The 14098-nt window shown below is 40.0% G+C and overlaps 1 protein-coding gene across 3 annotated transcripts in view; it reads left to right on the forward strand.

Annotated features, from left to right (window-relative positions):
- The window catches only part of BACE2 (beta-secretase 2), a 47848-nt gene extending 34067 nt beyond the window's left edge, over positions 1-13781 (forward strand). For all 3 annotated transcript variants that reach the window (XM_035315834.1, XM_035315835.1, XM_035315836.1), the window contains 4 exons: positions 717-818; positions 4421-4570; positions 5779-5947; positions 11986-13781. In XM_035315834.1, the coding sequence (XP_035171725.1) occupies positions 717-818; positions 4421-4570; positions 5779-5947; positions 11986-12239 (675 nt within the window). In that variant the 3' untranslated portion in view covers positions 12240-13781. The remainder of the gene's footprint in view (positions 1-716; positions 819-4420; positions 4571-5778; positions 5948-11985) is intronic.
- The last annotated feature ends 317 nt before the right edge of the window (positions 13782-14098 follow it).

Below are 14098 nucleotides of genomic sequence, written 5' to 3' on the forward strand. Positions count from 1 at the left end.
TCGGATTTTAATAATGAAGAGAATTTTATACCGAGGGGTGTTTTTTGTGCAGACTTCAGAGCAGCAGATTGAAATTTTCCAATTTCTTTGTGGTTGCTTTTGCCTGTGTTTTCATGGTTTTCCAGAGTTAAGAGAAAAGGTGTACTCTTGAGCTAGAACCAACCCTGACATATAATGAGGACTTGTGTTCCCTGCCTGTTCCCAAGGTAGAAACACTAGTTATTAAAAACAAGCTGCAGTATTATGTTTAAACTAGAGTGAGGTTTTTTTGTTATAGCTGAGACCTCAATTCAGGGTATGGACATATATGTAAGCCGCATCAGTGTGCTTACCCTGTGCCTGAACTAACCATGAGAGTGCTTTGTGCCCAAGGCATATGAGAGGTAAAGTGGATTAGCGTACATCTCTGAGAAAGGCTGCGCTATACTTCTTTTTAGAATACTTTGTCCACTTGCAACAGCTGTGGTGACATGCAGTAATTTCTTGAACAGTGCAGATAAACTCACTCTTGTGTCTAGGCTGTCTGTATGTTGCTTTTGCTCTCAAGCTTCATTTGAATCCAAGTTATCAACTCAAGAGAGCTGCTGAAATGTATGACATACAGGTTTGTGAAGACAGCTACCAAAAAGGAACAGCCTTGTAAATGCTATGAAACAGTTTAATCTGTATTACATTAACTACAGTGTGTAATTTATCTCCTTTTTCCCCTTCCCTAGTATAATGCTGATAAAGCGATAGTAGACAGTGGGACCACCCTCCTCCGTCTGCCCCAGAAAGTCTTCAGTGCAGTTGTGCAAGCAATAGCTCGCACATCCCTGGTAAGCTAATGTCATTAACTCTCTTTGAAATGTTAAATTCCTATTAAGCGATCGCATGATCTCTGAAAGGAGTGTCATCTTTTCTATCTGCCAGGTAAGTCAGGAGGTCTCTGACTTGAGAGGAGCAGAACCTTCCCTGGCGTACTCCTATTATTAAATAAAAAAATGATGGATGGTCTTTGGAGGCAGAAGAAGGAAAGGGAGGTGAGAAGTCCAAATGTAGGCAAGAGGCGCATGTACAAAAATGCATCAGAAATAGTGTGGAGACTGAGTATTTTGCTCTAAGCATTTCAGAAATATGGACGTAATTCTTGTCTTTCCAGTTCAGAGTATTAAGAGTACAAAAATCAGTCCTTTCATTCAAAACACAGTGTTTATAAAGTAAAAGAACCTGCTACTGCAAGCAGTTATTTTCCACATATAAAGCTTATTGTTGTATAGAATGGATGCCATTCATAAGGATTGTTCATGTCAAAAAAGCTGCTTTTGAACTTCATTATTTATGTTTAAAAGTATCTTTGGAAATAGAGTGGGCTTTAGAAGTAGGGCAGGGGCATGGTGGATTTCTTTCAGTGTAGAGTAACTGAAGCAGTGTTTTCTGGTTAACAAAAGCTATTCATAAATTTTGTTTGAATACGATTAACAGCATTGAGAAGGTTAAAGCTGAAGAATAAATCCCAGATATTTCAATGTCAAAAAGTTTCATATTTTTGTCCTGGCTTCAGGAATGGATAGTGGTAGGATGGGGAAATCACGGGAAATGCAGTAAGCAGGCTGTTGGCCAGTTGCCCAAAAGGCAGCATATTTGCCTGTATGCTAATAGTTCAAGATTGAGACCCTTTGCCTGACTGAGAGCAGAGATTTGGCCTGAGGAGTTCTTCACTGCCAGTACACGTCCAATATCTGAAATAAATATATGAATTATCTTATGTAGCTCAATCTCCCTGATTGAAAAGTTCTACTCTTTTCAAAGCACTTAAATATTGACTGGGACAATTGCAGCCAATGGGTGGAGAATGGAAAGACTACCCCAGAGCTCTTGTAATATGGGTACAGCATCCTCCTGTGAAGTGATCACAGTGGTCTAGATTCCTCCCCGATGTTGGTCAGGAGGGCATTTGAACAAGAGCCTTCCACATGCCAACTAAACAGTCAACTGATCAATAAAATATTAGAAGGGAACCACTCGCTTTGTCTCATGATTTTTATTCATCCTATTAAAATTTCATTTTCTTCTAGGGTTTCTTTTTAATCTCAAGGACCTTGTTGTACTCCTTTCCCTCTACGCAGACCAGAATTTATTTTCACAGCTCTAAACAAAGGAGATAGTCTACTAAATAAGAAAATAATCACAAGATGTAAGGATTAGTTTCTGGCATTGTACGAGCAATGGTAGCAAAATGGGTACTTTCAGCAGTTATACCATGGCATCACAAATGCGTTCTTAGTGCCCTGTGCTTCTGGCAGGCTATGTATCACTGAAACATAAAATCATCTGCTGTAACCAGACATACTGCTCTGACCATAGGTGAACCAGATTAACAAGTTCCTGCTCCTAGCTGCTTCTTACAAGCTTCCCAGCAAGACGTTATTGCTCCCTCAGGTATATTGGCATAACTGCACGTGTAGTGTTCCTTTAAAACTAAAGGAAAAATAATAATAATAATAATAATAATAATAAAGGCTGTGGGCTTTATGCTCTTTGATGGTGTAAATTGTTTTTTTAAACCCCACTTGATTGGACTGAAGTCTTTTAGGGGACAGCTATAGCTACAGTTTGATGATGGCAAGTGTGAAGGGTAGAGGTGAGCCACTGAGGAGTGGCAGCTACTGCACCTCACTGAGCTGGTCAGAACAGCATGTCTCCTCACAGTGTCAAAGTAATGCTAAGTTGTTCAGCTGGAGGAGGGAAGGCTCAAGTACACTTAAAATCTTTATTTTAATAACCTTTTGGGTATCATAAAGCCAAATCCCTCCCAATGCATTTGTTCAGCATGCATAAGTAAGGCAAAGAAATGCCATGTAATAAGCAGTCTTACTGGGAAATCAAAGTAGGTGCTTAAAATAGAGCACTTGATAGATTTTGTCTGTCTGATCGGGGTGCTACCCGGGAGCTCTTCTCGCATCACAAGCTTTGCTTTCCAATAGCAAATGGAAAGAGAGGAGAGCTATGTTTTTAGCAGATCTGACCTGGGACTCGGCCATGAGGGGCAGAGCACTTCTGTCCCATGCCAAGAGACTTACTGAAGCATGCATTGAGAGTTAAGTGTAAAAACAGGCTGTTTATGGCTGTAAGTCTCATTCTGTGTTTATCTGAGTGTATGCTTGTTGGTCCAAGAATCACCTGGAAGTATAAGGTCTCTAATACAGCCTGAACGAATATTTATTTCACTGGTAAGTATGTGGGGGTGTGTGAACACTTGTCACTTGTAAAATGCCATATAACTGATGTATGAGCTGCTGTTTGCAAAACAATCAATATCACAGATAATTACAAATGAGGAGGTTAGAAAGACTGGATTCCGTCTTTCTTCTGCACCTGAACTGTTTTGGCTCTACAGTGTCGGAACAGGATACTGCCTTGTATGTTGCTTCACAGGGGAGTCAGAGTCAAGCCAGCAGAAAGCATTGCATGCAAATAATGAAGCGTTTTCCTCTGATCTGGCAGCACATTAACTTCGTGTGTTTTAGGGAGCGTGCACTTCAGGCAAGATTTCTGACTTAGGGGAAGAAGCGCTGTAGGAGTTTAATGTGTTCACTTGGTTAGTGTCATGGATACATTAAGAAACACTGTTAATCAACCTTATTTCAAAAGCATGTCGAATTATACTGGTAATGAATGGAAGGGCAGCAAGAGAAACAGAGGGATGTGTTTCTTTTCATTGACCAATAGACCTGGATTCCCTTGGATGCTAGGGGATTTTGGCTTATCCCTTTGCTTCAAAACTCTGAAGCTCATAGAATCACAGAATATCTGAGTTGGAAGGGTCCTACAAGGATCATCAAGTCCAGCTCCTGGAACTCGAAAGACCGCCCAAAAATCAGACTATGTGAATGAGAGCACTGTCCAAATGCTTCTTGAGCTCCAGCAGCTCGGTGCTGTGACCACTGCCCTGGGGAACCTGTCCCAGTGCCCAATCACCCTCTGGGTGCAGAACCTTTCCCTAACCCCCAGCCTGACCCTCCCCTGTCCCAGCTCCATGCTGTTCCCTCGGGTCCTGTCGCTGTCCCCAGAGGGCAGAGCTCAGCGCCTGCCCCTCCGCTCCCCTCGTGAGGGAGCTGCAGGCCGCCATGAGGCCTCCCCTCAGCCTGCTCTGCTCTGGGCTGGACAAACCAAGGGACCTCAGCCGCTCCTCATACATCTTGCCCTCCAGACCCTTCACCATCTTTGTAGCCCTCCTTTGACAGCTTTATATCTTTAGGTTAAGTTGACTACAAAATAATGTGTGGGAGGAATAGAAGCAACTCATTAAACATTCATGTAGTTTGTATTTTGCTTTGTGTTTTTAAAAACTATGTGCTTCTTTAAATTGTTGGTGTTGGGGCAGAGCTATCAAAATCTATCAAACTGTATGTAATCTGTATGCATCATTTTTTCATAGGTACAAGAATTTTCCTCTGGTTTCTGGACTGGTACACAGCTTGCATGCTGGGATAAAACTGAAAGACCCTGGTCTTTATTTCCCAAACTCTCCATTTACATGAGGGATGAAAACTCCAGCAGGTCATTTCGCATCTCTATCCTGCCACAGGTCTCAGCTTTCTTCATTTATTCAGTTACATATTTATTCTTACTATTGTAACGCATACGCTCTTAAAAAGGAGGAGCTATTCTTAGCAATAACAGAAAATAAATTTATTGCATGTGAGGGAATTTAATGTTTTTTTTTTTTATCAATATTTAAATAGGAAAAATGACAAAGAAACTTGCGTATCACAAGAGACTCAACACCTAAAGCCAAAAAAGAAAAACAGAGTTTCCTTGAGTGCAGTCCATGTAGCTGGAAATGAATTTTTCAAATTGTCAGGAAAAATATGCAAGTTTTGTTTTGTTTTCTTGAGCATTAGCTGCATTAGCTATCGATACAGAATGTCGCTACTCATTTTGATCTTCTCATTTTGGGAGAAGCAAATTGATTTGTTTTTCATGGCATTCTGAGTTGGAGCACTTCTCCTGAAAATGACACTCTTGGCAAGGAGCCTGTGTGATCTCTTCACCAGTTCATACTACTTGGTTGGTTTTTCTTTTATTAATATTCCATGCCAGCTTTTAGAATGTAATGTTGTGCCACTTTCATTTTGCTCTCTGGCCTTTTTTTTCCCCTATATAGGTTGCAATACAGCCTTGTATCCTCTAACGTTACTAATACAATCTATTACCTCTGGGGATGGTCAGGAGCAAAGGGGAGAATGAGCCTTCTAAGTACATTTTAACTTGAAATATAGTAAGGCCTCACGATAAGCTTTTTCTGTATTGATCATGTAGCATGTCAATCTTTCATCTTCCCTGGGGATACAAGGGGTAAAATGTGACTTGAATTTATGAATCTGGAGACATCAAGATGACACTGAAGAGAATGCTCTGAGTCAATTGTATCCTGATAATTTTTTTTAATAATAGTTTTTTTTCTCTAATTCAAGTTTACATTCCAAATTCTTTCTTACCTATCCTCCCGTTATGGTACATACAATAAAGAATGGTTTCTGTGAATTTGCTAGTGCTCTTCATGTATTGAATGATTATGTTCAAATTTAATCTTAGACTCCCAAGAGCTTTACCTCTTACCTGCATGTAAGTGCTTTAACTAAATTTAAATTATATACAGAAGTCTGTTTGATCCTATTAATTCTTAATTACCAGTGGAATTTGAGTGTTTGATTGTAAAAACCAAAAGGTCTGGACTGTCATCTTCTAAGTACTGTGTGGTGTTGCTTCTTACACTTTTTTTTTTTTTAATAGCTTTATATTCAACCCATCCTTGGAATAGGAGAGAACTTGCAGTGCTACCGATTTGGGATCTCTTCATCTGCGAATGCCCTGGTTATTGGTGCTACAGTCATGGAAGGCTTCTATGTAATATTTGACAGAGCTCAGAGGAGAGTGGGCTTTGCAGTGAGTCCATGTGCAGGTAAGAGAAATACAGTTCATGACTGGTGAGTGAGGAAACACATGCTACTCTCAAAAAAACATATTTGTCCCTTACATGATGGGAGACAGCGTGATTACCAATCAAATGTGAGGGCTATATTTTTGAGCAATCCCATGGTATTCAGATTTCAAGGGGAAGGAAAAAAAAATGTATTGCACACAACAATCTTTTGGTGTGAAGTAAATCATCATCAGCTTTGGATATCTTAGCTGCATTCTTCCCACTGAGAGAGGATATTCTTTCTGAGATGTCTGTCTGTGTGTGCAGTTTCCCCAGTACAGCTGGGGAAAGAGAGTCCTTATTTTTAATGCAGCTTTATTTGTGTAGTCCTGTTCTAATTTTCACATAAATGGATTCTTAACTATTTTTTGCATTGTGCAGTGATGTACTTTACTGCACAATTTTTGCAGTGTGCAGTGAAGTACTTTACTCACATTTTTCTCTAAATTGTGCCTTTTCAGCCCTTCAGAAATACTCAAGGCAAAGATGAAAATGGGACTCAAGTTAAGACTTGTGATGTTTGTGTTAGTTCTAAACAAATAGTTTTCTTGGTGTAAATAGAAAACCATTAACATTTTCATTAGCTGCTGAAGAAATGCGAAGAAAAGCACTGATAATTTTAAGATGATTTCACAGTGCTGGTTAACTTTCTTGCTTTTTCATGAATCATCTTATCTCACTAAGGGTAGCTAAAGACAAGTACAAGTTTGGGTGTGTCCTCCCCTTTCTGATGAGACATTGCATTGGCACCACAAGAACATACAAACTGGAGAGGAAGGAAAGGCTGCGTACCCATATGGAAGTCCCTATCACAAACATAAGTGGTCTATGCCCAGAAAAACATTGTAGCATCTATTATCTACTTGAGAAAAGGAGCATGACTGTGCTACTTTACTCCCCCGTATTTATGATAGGGAAGGTAAGGGCAGTAAGTACCTGAGTGCTTAATGCAACTAGGTAATTGAGAGGTAAAAAAGACAGACACTAGCTAGTTTGAGTTGTAGCTCTAGGGCATTCTAAAAGCATTTTTTTTTTCCTTTTTATTCTCTCCATTGCTGATGGGTTCAAAATTGTTGTGTTTGACCTTGCTAAGCAAAAAACTAAAATAAAGAATCTGGACATAGATGCAGGTTGCTTAATGAAGACCTCTATGAGAGATCCTGCGGTGATGAAAGACATTTTGAATGCATCTGGAAGAAGGGTGTAACTAGACAAATACTACAGACCAGGTTTTCCTGCCTGTCACTCTTCTGTTTGCTTCCTGACTGCAATTTTAGCAAGCCTAGAGCTGCCTCCTGTTCCTGTCATGCTGCAGCCATTAATGAAGAGAAGGGGCATTTTGACACAACATACTGACTGACATCAGGTCGGCAGGACACTTTAGCCTGCTGGTGCTCATAAGAAATGCTTTGAGAGCATGTCTATGTTGAGAAAAAGAGTCAGGGAACCATAATAGTACCTTATTGTTAATATTGCTAAACAGAAACATGGAGTTTGGCCGCTGCATGTAGATCTGCCAACCTCTTCTAGAGCAGAAGAACTGAGCTTGCTGACTAGAAATTTGAATCCACATGAGCTTGGACACATGATGATCCCGGCTGGTGTTAGATTGCATTTAATTATTGTTTTTTTTGTCCATGTTTCATGCATATGTCTAACCTAACATCATGGGAACTTCTTGAGAAATCAGGTGATACAAAGCACTGACTGAGACAAGATAAACCGATTTGTCAGACTCTATTCACATGGGGCAGATGACATTTTGCTGGATGTGCCAGTTATTCTGAATTCACTTCTTCACAGCTTGTGGCTTCCATATTTAACATTACTTTCATCAGAAAACCACAACTGTGAGTGGTTCTGCACTGACTGGCGAGCAGTCAGTGCAGTGTGCGGGATTAAGCTGCCTAACTGGCTTCCTGCGGAGGCCAGCCATGTCCTCCATAGCAACTATATTAATGTAATTTGTTTGGATCTTTTTAGTCTGTTAGTGGGCATCCATTAAATTGAATTACTGGTAGCATAAATCATCAAAAATAGAGAATATAAAGGACTTCTTTTGGTGGGGCTGTGCTTGTGTTCACTTGTACTTTCTTGTTTACAGTAGTATGTTAACAATAAAGTTAAGCCTATCTTTTTGCAAGGTATTAAACAGGTATATGCTGAATTTAAAAATGGCAGAAACAGAAAATAAGGCTAAAGCCCTTAACTTCATTGAACTCCAAGTTTCTGTTGAGACTTGTTTTGAGATGAGAAATTACTTACTCTTCAGTTCTCCTTCGTTTTCATTCTCCAGGATGTACCCCCCCCAAAAAAATAAAAAATAAAATAAAATAAAATAAAATAAAATGCGAGGAGAGTTAGTTGGAAAGCAGTGGGAAGCTAATCCATCGTGGCAGGAAAATTTGCTTATTCCTCAATTAGGTGAAACCCTATAGGACTTATTCCACCCATTAATTATTCTGAATCATTTCAAGTTGTCTGTTGTTAATTTCATAGATACCCTAGTATTTAAAGGATGACTAGGGAAGGTTTGGGGTCAGGCCCATTCTTGAGACCAGATGTTCAGATCACCTAGTTAAGTGATGCAACCTAATGGTACTTCAGCATCGAGTAGGACAATACCCCTTGTTATTTTTGTAGTGAATGAGAAAATCACAGAAGCAAGGCTTGAGTGTTTGAAGGGAAGAAATGCACCAAACACTGCAATCATAAGTGACTTCTACATTAAACTGTGATGAGGCAGAATGCACCCTCACCAGTTTTTTGAGCCCTAAACTTGGAAGAACAGCTGTCATGGTGAATAACAGAGCTTCAAGCCATAAAGATCATAGAAACATACAGGACTGAGCAGCTGAAACTTCATGAGGTTCAGTGAAAAGAACTGTGGAGTTCTGCATCATGACGAGAACCATCTTGCATGAGAACCATCTGGGAAGGGGCCGGCTGAAGAGCAACCCTGCAGAAATAGAGCTGGGAGTTATGGTGGGCACCAAGTTGAATGCAAGCCAAGGGTGAATGCAAGTGAAACCATGTAACAAAGGGCAACATCCACCAGTTAGTTTGAGAAGTTTGAGTTCAACATTAGGAAATCCTTCTTCACAAGGAGAGAAGCACAGCACTGAAAGAGGAAACAGATTGCCCAGAGAGATCATGGGTTCTTTGTCCTCGGGGCTATACCACTGGCTGGTCATAGCTGCAGCTGACTTGATCAAGTGATAGTAACAGTCCTGCTCTGTATAGGAGGCTGGACGATGTGACCTCCAAAGATCCCTTCCAGGCAGCATTCTACTATTCCGTGCTATACTCAATCTAACTTTAGGTTTGCTTCCTTTCTAAAACATCCAAGGCAGTGAGAAAAAGTGTTTGACCTTTTCAACTTTGAGTTCGACACAGATGTTATAAAATAGCATTTTTCCAGAGGTGCCATTTTTGTCCTGTAATCAACAATAATGTAGAAAACCCCATTTGTTTTCAAGGTCAAGAAATTACTGTAAGTAGCTAGAACCAAGTATTCTAAAAAAGAAAATGCCAAAATATCCTCTCATCTAATAATAATAATAGGTTAAGTATGGGGCTTGGCTTATATTAAGGGTTAGTTTGAACAATTTAGGCAAATTTCCTCCTTTTTATTTCCTTTCAATTTCCCTGGAGGTAGAAGAGGGTGAAGGAAAAGTTTTGTTTTTGGAGGGAATAAAGTGGAGGCTATGCTGCTATCAAGCATTATCAAAATGTAATTTACAATGTCAGCCACTACAGCAACAAGTTTGTATTGCCTTTTTTAATAGCAGTAGTTATTGTACTCAAGCCAAATAATGAGTAATTAGGGACTGTTTATTTTCAAAGCTATCTACAAGGTGGAAAATTGTGCTGCTTTTTTTTTCTTCTTCTTCAAAATACTGAATTGCTAAATAGTAATAATTATGCCTTGCATTTCATATCAGTATTATATGTGGCTTACTTTGGTTTTCCTGAAGGACTTAATAGAGACAGAGGAAATGGGGGGGGACGGGACGGGATGGAGTGAAATGTCTCCACAAAATAATTTTGTGGCAGACAAAATATAATACTGGGACTACGAACGGAACAGATTTCAGTTTTGTTTTTGTCACAGGCCTTCTAGGCAGTCTTTTGCAACTCTGTCCATTCCTGTGCAGTTCCCTCACCATATCTGTGCAACAGCAGTGCCTTGACATGTTGATGATACAGGGTACACAGGTCACTTTATTTCAATCTGTTGAGTTTAGATAAACGTTTGGTACTCACCAATGTCAGGATGCTTCTGGGTGAAGCCTTAAGTTTCACCCAGCACACTCTAACAGCACCATGCCACTTAAGAAGACTTCCCACACCTGCAGCTGGAGAAAGGGTTGGTTCAGTGAGTGATCCCACAGACAATTCCTGGTTTTGGTGTTAGTTTGTTATGACAGGTGTGTTTTCCATCAGATCAGTGAGCTGTTCTGACTGTCCTTACAACCTACCCATCACTAACATCAACATAAAAGGGGCAGCGAGGGCAAGCAGCCTCCTTCAGCAGCATCCTACCATTATGTTGAATTAAGTCTAATGAGACTTGAACCTTTATATAATATGAGGTCATGGGAGGCCAGAGACTGAATACCAAATCTCTCCATTTCCTTCCAAAGGGTATTTTATGCCAATTTCTTTAAATGTGCTTCCAGGAAACTTGTTGAAGCTCTATGTAAATACAAGATACTGTTTACAGTAGGCAGGGCCACTTATGATTTTGCATGAGTGCGTGCATGTGTAAAATGAACAAGAAATGAAGCAGGAAGCTTAAAACTGAGGACTTTATAAGAAATACACAACTGTGTCTTGGAGTATCTGACTAGAAAAGTGAATACAACCATTTGGAAAAATTTCTAAAATGCACAGACTAACTGTGTGCTCCTGGTCCCCCTAAGCAAGCTAAAAGACATGCATCCTTCCCCAGCCACAGACCTGCAGATACAAAATGCTCTGAATATTTTGTTGCCCTAGGCAACTCCTTTGCTCTGCCTTTACAATACACATAGCCCTGTCCACAACTCAGGGGAACTTTGCTGTGCTTGCCATGGTTACTGTGACAACCATGGGCAGCATAACCTTTTTCAGCAAATCTGGTTTAACAAGTACTGGCTTGTGATGGTAATGAAACAAGTCACACAGCCCGTGATGTTACCAAGATGGATGGCTGTTCAAAAACAGCTTCCAAGGCACCCCTTCATGCTTCTTGATATAACTTTGTCTCATCCATTTTTGAGTTGCTTGGTTATCTTCTCGCTGCCTGCCTACAGCAGTGTTCCTTCATGTCCCAGCTCCTCACTACCGACATTGAGCACCCCCTCCAACATTCCCCTTTCCTCTGTATCTGTCACTGAGCCATCCCTGCTTTACCTCCCCTTCCTTCTAAATTTTCATCTCAGCAGTACCACTCATAAGGCTAATGTTGCTGGTTTCTGCCCAGTGCCTTGTGCTTAGGATATGGCCCTCTAAGGTATCTGTGAAGCTAATGAACCTGCATGCTGCTCCCTAAGACCCTGGGAGGTAGCTAATACAGAAGATCTAAAAATCCTCTGAGGTGCTCTTCCACTTGTTGCAAATGCCAGAAACAACAAAAGCTCCCCATACCCTGAACTGCTCCAGTGTATTGGTACTGTAGGATTTTTAAGCTTTATTAAGTTGATGCTTCTGAAAGGTTAGTTCAGAAATAAAAGGTGATCCAGTGGCTGGGACTTTTAAGTTGGGCCATGGGACACCTGAGTTAAATTTCTGCTCTCTCACTGACAGCCTATGTAGATGTGGAAGTATTATGGTCTCCATATGCTTCAGATTTCCGTTTTATAAACACGGTGTACTAGCATTTTTTTGCAATAAGAAATAGATTAAAAATAAGTATGCTGAGATGCATGATGATGGAGGGAGAGGGGTATATAGTTATTTAAGCTAGATCTTCTGTTGTTTGCTTTTAAATGGTGTCTTACAGACTTAATGTTTCTCATTTTGTAATTTCTCAGAAGTCGATGGCTCGCCAGTGTCTGAGATTGAAGGTCCCTTCACAACAGCAGATGTTGCAAGCAACTGTGTTTCTGTAATTTCTTTCCATGAACCAGTGTTGTGGATTGCCTCCTATGCTCTCATGAGCCTGTGTGGGATTATCCTCCTTGCACTGATCATCCTGCTGCTTATTCCACCACGTTGTCAGCATCGCTACACTGACAACGACGTGGTCAATGATGAGTCCTCCTTAGTGCGACACCGATGGAAATGAGAACCTCAGTTGTGAAACCTGGGACTTCAACAGAATGAAGAACAAAGTACTTCGCCAACAGGAAGAAGCCAATGCCTCAGTCCTTTTTACATCCATTACGAATTGCTGTGGAAATCCCTCCAAATATCATAACTTTTTAAGCTTTATTTTCTAACACTGATTCTGAACCAAAGCACTGTTAACCACCTCATAAGTGCTACGGTACTGGATTTGCTACTGCAGTACAAAGAGCCTTTATGCTCTCAATAGTACCTTCTTTTTTTGTTAAAAAGAGAAAGAAAAAAGCACCATAATGTTCTTCCACTATCTGAACAAAATTGTCCATCCTTCTTTCACAAAAAAGGAGCTGTTAGCGTTTTCTAACTAATCAAGCCCTGACTGTAAAATAAGAGAAAAAAAAATAATAACCTTTCTTACTAATCATATTAAATGAATACTGCTTTGTGTTTACATCAATTCATTCTGAAGCTGTGCTTACGGTGCGGGCAAAAGAGAAAGGTCAGACATACGCAGCAGTAAAGCAAATGAGGTCAAGAAGAAATGGTGGTTTGGGTTTTCATTCCTCAGAATTACTGCTGCCACTTGAGAGGGTCACCATTCCTGGGCGTCATTGCAAAATAGCTTGAGGAGGTAAAAACTAGGAAACTTGTTCAGCCTTAGTGTAAAACAAGACTACCTCTCTTAATTTTACAAGGATGCTACCACTGGTAAGCATGTGACTTAGAACTGGTCTTTAAACACAGGATGCCCAAATGTAACTCCTGTGCTTCTAAGTAGTTGATTTTATAGAAATTAATACTTCATAACTTTCCACTTTGCTGCACAAAAAAAAAGCCTTTCAGTTTTCCCCCTAATGTGGGGGTTTGTGTGTTGTTTGTTTGTTTGTTTTAATTCAGGATGAGTGATATTTAGTAAAGGCTGGATTGCAAATGTATAGACATTATAATCCTAAGGTCCACGTTCTGTCATCTCTTTTCCTATTTCTAGTGAATGCGTAACAAAAAGGAAACAACAAAATGAGAAAGACAACCATTTTTTTTGCTGAGCTCAGCAACATATAAGTTCAAGTGAAAAGTATGTCTTCATGGACAGACTGTGAAGTCAAAGTCTTAATGCTGGCTTGTCTTTAAACATGAGCAACGGTGGGAGGCTTTTTGTTTAGCTCCAGTGGTGTGTCAGTCAAATGAAAAGTCTACTGACTGACTGACACGTGGTGAGACTGAAAAATATGAAGGGAAAGAGAAGGAAGGAATGTATTTGCCAGACCTCCATTGTGCAAGCATAGATTGTAATGCAGAAGCCAGAACATGGCATTTTCTTTGCAGACAGAACAACTTTTGTGTATCTAGTCAGTGAGCACTGCACCTCCATCGTTTCCCTAGAGCACTTGCATCGTGGGTTCAAAAGATAAACAATGCAAGGTTGAGGAGTCCAGTGACAAGTACTAGTAATCTCTTTGAAAAATAACTGAAAAAAAAATAATCATTTGCATTTCAATTGTACAGCAGTTTAAAAATCTGTGTGGGTAACAAGAAAAAAAAAGAAAAAAAAAAGGAAAAAAAAAAAAAAAGGAAGCTTAGCTCAGAATCTCCCAATCCCTTGCCTAGAAATTCTTCTGCCTGTAATCCCTTCATGCAGCTTTCTGATTCACACTGCCTCTGTTTCTGACTCTGCAGGGAATAAGCAAAGATTTCTTTTTTTCAGGAATGATACTTTTACAGAAGTACAAGTACTGTGTGTGAAAATAAAGCACTGCTGTTTTTTAAACTAATGTGTATATCAGTTCATAACTGGAAGTGCCTGTGTTTTCCTTTTCTTTTTAATTCCTGCATGTTCAGACTTCTTGGCTGCATAAAGTG

The sequence above is a fragment of the Oxyura jamaicensis genome, chromosome 1, assembly GCF_011077185.1.
Source record: "Oxyura jamaicensis isolate SHBP4307 breed ruddy duck chromosome 1, BPBGC_Ojam_1.0, whole genome shotgun sequence".
NCBI lineage: Eukaryota > Metazoa > Chordata > Aves > Anseriformes > Anatidae > Oxyura > Oxyura jamaicensis.